General features: G+C 35.9%; 1 protein-coding gene across 1 annotated transcript; it reads left to right on the top strand.

The window, feature by feature from the left end:
- The first annotated feature begins 492 nt into the window (after window positions 1-492).
- On the top strand, window positions 493-3,904 carry LOC111899541 (probable CDP-diacylglycerol--inositol 3-phosphatidyltransferase 2). The gene is made up of 11 exons (XM_023895385.3): window positions 493-678; window positions 867-1,107; window positions 1,793-1,877; window positions 1,974-2,023; window positions 2,348-2,387; window positions 2,498-2,542; window positions 2,648-2,713; window positions 2,796-2,910; window positions 3,027-3,080; window positions 3,162-3,260; window positions 3,713-3,904. The coding sequence occupies exons 2-11, from the start codon at window positions 1,047-1,049 to the stop codon at window positions 3,770-3,772; spliced, it is 675 nt and encodes a 224-aa protein (XP_023751153.1). The 5' UTR covers window positions 493-678; window positions 867-1,046; the 3' UTR covers window positions 3,773-3,904.
- The last annotated feature ends 5,024 nt before the right edge of the window (window positions 3,905-8,928 follow it).

Here is an 8,928-nt window from a genome sequence, read left to right as displayed (position 1 = left end):
GAATTATAGTAATATAAGTTTAAAGTATTTTAAAAACAAATGTATATGAATTAATAGAAATATAAATACACAAAAATGAAATACTTTGAGTTCTTTCGAGTAATAAATGATAAAAACACACAAGTAACATTAAATTATTTTATAATTTAAAAGTATATAATTATTTTTTATAAACAAAATTACTGATCTATAATTACTGATAGATTTGTTCCACCGATTTAATCGTTATTAAACTGTTTATTTACAATATAAAGCAATCTTTTTATTTTAATATATTATTGAATAATTATTAGTTATAAACAGTTATAATATTTAATTAAGAAAATATAAAATGGTTATTAATATGTATATTGATAATTTTTTAAAAACTTTATAGAAAAATTTACAAAAGAGATTACCTCTTATTAAGGGTAGATTTATTTTAATACATCATTGAATAATATGGTTTGTTTATTTTACCACTTACCCATCTGAAAAGAATAAAAGACGCCCTAAGCTCATACCCTCGCATCGCATCTGTTGTTTGCTTTCTTCTCTTGCATCGCACACTCTCGTTGTCTACCTCGCCACCGACTAAGCTCATCCCCATCGCCATCTGCAGCCGTCGCCACCCTCCCCAACGTCATCTCCGGTCGTCGCCACCCTCACCACCGCCAACTCCAGCCGTATCCACAACAGGTTCGTCTTTCTCTCTCTGTTTTTTTCTCGTTTTTTTCCTCCTGATATTGCTTTACTTTGCTGATCTTGTCGACTGATTTCTGATATTGCTCCTCTTTGGTTCAGTTAGCACTTCATTTTTTTTTCTGATATTGCACTTCGTTTTTTTCTCTTCTGATATTGCTCCTCTTCGGTTTTTTTGTTAATAGAACTGAGAGTGTACTTTTCATTAGTTGAGGGGCGTAAATGAAAATTTCCACTTCTGCAAAATAGGAGAGATGGGGCGCGCGTAGGTTTGCTTTAAACGGAGGCCATCTTCGATTCTCCATTGTCAATGCTCTAAGGTTCAACAGATTTCAGCAACCCTGATTTGTAGCTGAAAAGTAGAGATGGCATCCAAATCAAGACCTAGAACATTAAGTGTGTATCTTTACATCCCCAACATCATTGGTGAGTTTGTTTGCCCTCTTTCACAAGTCAAAGTCCTATGATTTTTTGTGATATACATATACCAAAAGATACTTCAATCAATGAATTAAAGCACCTGTTAACTCATAATATCACATGTCTCAAATATTTACCCTCTTTCACAAGTCAAAGTTTCATTATTTCTTCCTGTATACTTGCTCAAAAAGCTGAAATTAGAAGGACTCCTTTATAAGGGTAATGTAATGCTATAGCTTGCTAATCACACAATGGAGAAAATCAACCAAAAGGGCACAAAGACAGCAGCAAAATGATAGCAATCGGATTCAATAAACCAAATTATCTTTGAAAACAACAAAAGAAAAAGTGAATTAGCTATTCAAGATGCTAATGTCTCCCACATGAAAATATCCCAAGAATTTCATTCATGCTCTCCCCCTTATTCCCAAGATACTAATAAGATATGCTGTAACAAACTTTTCCTCAAAATCCCCAAACCCCCTTTCAAAAGAAAAGATGCTAATTGGTATTTCCTGCGTTTCCATTTTTACCCTTTCTTCTAGAATAAGTGTATTGCAATAGGGGGTTTAGCATGTAACATGAATTTGTATGGTCTTTTGAAATGTTCTCTTGCTAGGTTGTTTAGTTTATGTATACATGCTCCTATGTTTTATGTTCATGGATTTGACTGCTTATTTTTTATGTACAGGATACATAAGAGTTCTGATGAATTGCTTTGCCTTTGCTATATGCTTTTCCAATAAAGAGCTTTTTTCAATCCTGTATTTCATCAGGTAATAAAAGAAGTTGTGTAGTTTGGACTTTGGATACATTTTCTTTTTGAAAGTCTGTAGTTAAGATATTAAAATGGTAATCTTTTGCTGTTACAGCTTTGTTTGTGATGCCTTGGATGGTTGGTTTGCACGGAAATTCAATCAAGGTAAGGAGTAATCCATAATTATTGACTTATTGTCATCAACATATCTGAATTTATACACCGAGTCCTTAAGTTTTGACTACTCTAATATCACCCCCTATCATTTTTACCTTTGGTAAGAGCAAATTTTCCTATACACAGTAAAAGAATTTCGTGGAAAATACAAAAATCACTTGTTCTTTCATCATTTTTATCAATTCAATCACTGAACTTATAATTTGCAAATCATTCTACACACTGCAGAATCTTTTTTAATTTCTTTCTAGCCATTTTATGGATTCTCATACTCTGGATTTAATTCCGTTGTTTACTATTTTACCCTTGTAGTTTCAACATTTGGAGCTGTTCTGGATATGGTCACAGATAGGTGATATAACAAGTTCTTGTTAAAGTCTTCACATTTATTCTAACTTCTGTTGATGCTCATTAACTGTATTATTCCATATTAAATAACCTAATAAATTTGGCATCTCTCAGGATAAGCACTGCATGTCTTCTGGCCATTCTCTCTCAAGTCTACAGGTTTTAGTTTATTATTATTATTTTTTTTACCTTTAATTCTACTCTACTTGTATATATCTGAACTTTCTTCCAGACATCTAACATTCTTGCTTTTTAACTTTCTAGGCCTAGCTTTGTTTTCTTGTCTTTGCTTGCTTTGGATATTGGCAGCCACTGGTTGCAAATGTACAGGTATTTATTTACAAAAATACCCTTTCATTTATCAGTTTTATGGGACAAGTTATTGATTGATATTCACCCTTTTTAAATGCAGTACTTTCTTGGTTGGAAAATCTAATCATAAAGATGTGAAAGACAGCACCAGTTGGTTATTTAAGTTATACTATGGAAACAGGATGTTCATGGGATACTGCTGCATAGCTTGTGAGGTAAACTTAAAAATGCTTTTTTTTTTTTTTTTTTTAATTCCCATTTATTGCTGAATACAAATTACAAAGTCTACTTACTCTAGTTATGAACTGAAGTTTTGATCTTGATTCTGTAGGTTCTTTACATAACTTTGTTTCTTCTTGCAAAGGAGTCAGAAAAGATGACTGATGTAAGCCTGAATCTTTCATTTGTTTTTTTTTTCTTTGTTAAAGTTTTTACACATGTGATTTTTATTTATTTTATTTTATAGGTTTTACTTGGTGCTGCACAACAAAGTTTGATAAATTCTGTATTACTTGCTTTTCTTGTATTTGGATGGGCAACCAAGCAGTTAGTCAATATTATACAGGTATCAATATCATCTTATCATCTCATCTTGCCTTATGTTAATAGTAGTTAAAAATGCTTTAACCTTCTTAAGAGGTGTTGACAATTAATTGTAAGGGATTCAAATGGGCGGAATTCAATTCCATTGCATCGCTTGTTTTGGTTGCCAAATGGATGGAATTGAATTCCGTCGGAATCCTTTAAATTCCAGCTTGGATTTCAACTATTCGTAAGACAGGGTGGAAGAAATTCAGTTCCAGTCTATTTCTCTTAATTAAAGACCAAAAATCAAATAATAAAAATAAGAAACTCATTTTAAATATAGAGATGTTATTGGTCTTTATTTTGACACCAAGTGCTGTAGTTATAAAATGGTAAGGGTTAATTTAATGGGGAGGAATGTCTTGTTTCTGTTTTTTGTTCAATAAGATAAGAAGATAATATATTTGTGAAATTTTGTATGAATAATGACAGATGAAGACAGCAGCTGATTTATGCGTGCTATATGACCTCAACAAAAAGCACAATGCATAGTGAGACTGAATAGGGGTTTGATAATGATTGATATGTATCTCTTTCTTCCTTTGAAGAAGATGTGCATGAATGATGAAAAAGCTTAATGCAACATAGAATCGTGTGTATACAATACATCCCTCTTCTCTTTTCTTTGTACTTGTCACTTTTTTTTTTTTTTTTTTTTTTTAACATGTTTTCATTATCATGGGGGAATTTGGGTGGGGGTGGATCAAATTTCAACTTATACAACGATCATGAATCATCTCATTGTATCTTGTTCAATTGCGTTTCTCAAATTTCTGTGGGGTTTAAAACCAAACTCCTTCAATTTCTTACCTTTATTGGTTGCTTGGTGTGTGAATCGCTTTTTAATACTTGTTTAATTATTGACACGTGTTTTGGGTTTGAGCAAATATAATCTGGTTTCTGATCAACTTAGCTAAAAGTACAGTCATCATATATATAGGTCTACTCATTATTAATTAGTAGTTTTACATAGGGTAAACATTTTTCTTAGCATAAGTAATATCATCATCAAATTCATTTAAATATTCGGTCTTCCACTGAAAAATAAATTTTTTGTAAAATTATTTAATCGTTTAAGATTCTGGTTGCAAAGTTTGATATTGAAAATCTGAACTACTTTTGTGATGGTTTTAGGGTCTATGTGGCACGGAGCTTTTGGTTTTTAAGAAAGAAATTCAAAAAAAGGAAAAACATTGTTTGGCTCTAGATACTTTAAGCTTTAATTTAAAACCAAAACTAAAACTATTTCAAGTTATTTTTTGCAGCTTTTAGGATTTAGTTTTTAATTAATTTTTTATATTTTAAGGCTAACAGTCATTTTTGTCAAACGTTTCGTTTCTACATAAATAAATAAAATTCTATCTTCCAGCTACTAGTTTTTGTTAATGGCCATAAATATAGACAATAATATATGTTTTTATGCTGAATTTGACCGGTAAACATGAAACACGTAAATGATACCACTAGGTTTGATGATAAGATGACTAGACATATACAACAGAAAATGTATTCAAGAGATACCACAAATCCAATAAAAGTTGTTTCAACTTTATCTCGAATGATGATGAGAAAAATGATAATTGGAATCTTCAAAGTTGTTAAGTTTGTTATTTGATGACGTCTTTCTAACATGAAACGATGAATTGGAATCTTGAAAAGCATCATAACAATTTGGTGGTCGCTCATTGGTTTCTGTTATTGCTATTTTTGTGCCTTTTTTCCAGCATATATGAGTTTATTGCCAAAACAAATTCCTGACTGCTCAAGTAGTTCTTTTTTGCCTTCTCTTTCATCAAAATGCAGCATCTAATTCTGCTATTATGATGTTGTTTTGACATTTCCTATCTATCTCTATAAGCTATCACAAAAAATGACAAATAATAATAAGTGTGCATATGTTAATACCTAATAATCAACCATAAAAGGATATGTTCTAACAAGCATCCCACTAAACATAAATGTTGTATTTTTTTTTTTTTTGGTGTTTTGTTTTTTTAACCATCGTTGACATATGTGAAATTAGATGTTAATTTAGGAGTGATATGTTATTCACTTTAACCAATATACCTCCCAAATGATTTCACATTGTTTTATCAAATCAAAACGTTATTGAGATGACTAAAAAAAGTCAAATCGTGTTTTATCAAATGAATTAAGTAGAACTTTTGAAAACACACTAAGTAGATATGTTAATAACAACAAATTATATATATATATATATATATATATATATATATATATATATATATATATATATATATATATATATATATATATATATATATATGTAGCGTTGTAGATTGAACGTAAGTGATATAATAACTACGACTTTACTGTTGATAGATTTTCAATATTGTAGAATATTATCAATGTGGTATTAACCAATTTGGTACAAGTTTTTCAATAAGGGGCAAGTTGGGCCCCAGATTTATTGGTCCTTTTAGGGTTTTGGCCCAGGTGGGTCGGGTTGCTTATCGGTTAGATCTTCCTGAGGAGCTTAGTCAGATCCACAACACTTTCAATGTGTCTCAGTTGAGGAAGTGTCTGGTGGATGAGTCAGCAGTCGTTCCCCTAGAGGATATTCAGGTTGATAGCAGCCTGAATTATATTGAGAGGCCGGTCGCGATTCTGGACCGGAAGACCAAGACCTTGAGGAACAAGGAAATTCAGTTAGTGAAGGTGCAGTGGCAGCACCGAAAGGGATCGGAATGGACGTGGGAGGCTGAGGAGGAAATGAGAGAGCACTACCCAGAGATATTTGCAGATTCAGCCGTAGCAGACTTCGAGGACGAAGTCTGAGATAAGTGGGGGAGAATTGTAACGACCCGTCTCCGGTATGATGATTCCTTGGTATTTATTTTGAAGTTTTGCAAGAGGGACTCGGCGAGTTCATAGCCTGACTCGCCGAGTAGGGTCGGGATTTCGAGCACGTGTTAGCTGGCGACTCGGCGAGTCCATATTCTGGACTCGGCGAGTCTGTCCGTCTGGGAGAAACCCTAAATCCCCGGGTTGCCCACTATTTAAGCCACCTTATGGCCTCCATTCTTGCCTCCTTCACCCTCAGTAAGCTGTGAGAAACCCTATTTCGACCTTGAGTGTTTTAAGTGATCTTGTGTGCAATTTGTGAAGGCTTGAAGAAGGAGAAGAAGAAAGGAGCAAGGAGAAGGATTGTAGAGCAGAGATTCAAGGGAAAGCAAGAGCTCTTTGAGGTATTCTTCAGATTTCCTCCCCTTTTATGCTTTAAAACCCTTTCTAGATCTAGTTAATGCTTTTCTCAAGCCTTATGTTGATATGGAAGCCCTATTATGCCGAGATATCTTTAGATCTGTTCATTTAGGAGTTGTAGAGCCCAAATCTATTGCCTTTATGGAGCTATTTTGCATATTAACCCTAGATCTACCCCTTTTAAGCATCTTTTAGCCTTTATTCCCTTGTTCATGTGTTTGTACACGTAAAGTTGGAAACTTTACGTGATAAATCAGCTTATTGGACTCAGATCTATCATTTGTATGTATTGGATTCGAGCAGAAGCGAGTACATAATAGTTGCATGGTGGTGACTCGGCGAGTCGGAAGAACGACTCGGCGAGTCGAGTCGCGAGTCCCCGATTTCTTCCTTTTGAGCGGTGTCGAGTGGGTCCTGTGAGTAGTGGAGTGGACTCAGTGAGTTTGAGGGTAGACTCAGTAATGGAGGGACTCGGCGAGTTGTTCATACAACTCGGCGAGTCCAAGGCAATCTTCTTAAGCTCAAGAACAACTCGTCGAGTTGTTCATATGACTCGGCGAGTCGGATGAAGATTGTCTGAGTTCTTGGATCGAGAGGGTACTCGTCGAGTCGATGTCATACTCGACGAGTAGCCACGAGTAGGATTGAGAAGTGAGATTAGAGACTCGGCGAGTTGGCGACCCAACTCGGCGAGTCAGGTCAACTGTGGGTTGACTTTGACCTAGAGTTGACTTTGACCAAGAGTTGACCTTGACCTAGAGTTGACTTTGACCAAGGGTAAAAGAGTCATTTTACCCAGTGCAGTGTTTAGTATTTGATTGAGTGTGTTTATGGACTTGTAGCCGGGGAGATACCGGAGCAGCAGCAGTTAGCTTCCAGAGCCACACACACAGCAGCCAGTTCACGAGGTGAGTTTCCTTCCAGTAGGAACGGGTCTAAGGCCACAATGCCGACCCATTTAGCTAGTAGTAGTATCCGGATTTTGATCCGATGCAGTAGTTAGCATGTCTGATGCCTTCGTGGCTCAGACAGGATTTATGTGTGTTCATGCTAGTGATATGTTTATGCTATGTTCAGTCAGCTTCGGACTTCGGTTCGATGTAGGGGACAAGGTCCCAGTCAGCTTCGGACTTCGGTCCGATGTCAGCTTCGGACTTCGGTCCGATGTCAGCTTCGGACTTCGGTTCGATGTAGGGGACAAGGTCCCAGTCAGCTTCGGACTTCGGTCTGATGTTAGCTTCAGACTTCAGTTCGATGTAGGGGAAAAGGTCCCAGTCAGTCAGCTTCGGACTTCGGTCCGATGGAGGGGGCAAGGCCCCAGTATGTGCTTGATATGTTATTGTATGGTATGTGGTAGTTTGGGGGAGCTCACTAAGCTTCGTGCTTACAATTTCAGTTTTGGTTTCAGGTACTTCCGCTAGCAGAGGGAAGAGCTCGGGATGATGGCATCGCACACACCATAACTTCAGCTTTTATCCTGGGAGTTGATTTAGTTTTTGATTTTGATATGACATAGATATGATACAATTTTCCGCACAGTGTTTTTATTATGTTTGGGTTACATCACGTATGGTTTTTAGGAGATGACACTCATATTATGGTTTTTGGTTATATTGAAAAATGAAATTTTTGGGTCGTATTTTTGGGTTGTTACAAGTTGGTATCAGAGCCTTGGTTTGAGGGATTCGGATACACTTCCGGGTGTATCTGAACTCAAACTAAGGGGAAATAAAAAGATTTAAAAAAAAAAGAAAAAAAAAAGAAAATGTTTTCTAAAGAATTTTGAAAGCACTTAGAAAGAAAGAAATTTTTTAAACGAGATAAGGGTGTGGTGCATGCGATCAGCCGAGCTCAAGTAAGTACTCCCAAATTACCCATACAAGTTATTTGTTCAGTTTCAGTTCCAGTAGAACAGCATGCTAGTATAGGACTAAGGATCTAGGAGGATGCCTTATGTGCCTGCTTTATGTGTTACAGCTTTATGAGTATTGCATGCTAGTATTGAGTAGACAGCAGTAGGATAGCCTGTTTAGGTTATGCCTAATAGTATGAGCTTAGCATTGTATGCTAGTATAGTTTCTCGTTATGAGAATAGTTCTGCCTGAGTATGTTTCCTTTATCCGAATGCTGCTTGCTTCGTGCTTTGTTGGGTTCTGAGTGATGGGAGTTAGCCATTAGGTGAACATGTCACACCACATGTGATCAGGGTTGAATAATCCCAGGGTGCTGGAACTGGCCCTATTGCGCAGCTCTTGTTTGAGTCCAACCGTTATAGGGACGGGTCTTTTACTTGAAGGATTATCTGATTCTCGTCACATGTGATGGTGTTCAGGTGGTGGCTAATTAGCATTATAAGGAGACCTTCAGCAGCTGAGGACTAGTTGAGTTGAGTCTGAGGTTTCCCTAGGGCAAGCCTAGGATGA

This window comes from Lactuca sativa, chromosome 5 (assembly GCF_002870075.4).
Source record: "Lactuca sativa cultivar Salinas chromosome 5, Lsat_Salinas_v11, whole genome shotgun sequence".
NCBI classification, from domain to species: domain Eukaryota; kingdom Viridiplantae; phylum Streptophyta; class Magnoliopsida; order Asterales; family Asteraceae; genus Lactuca; species Lactuca sativa.
This window is presented reverse-complemented; position numbering and strand designations above follow the sequence as displayed.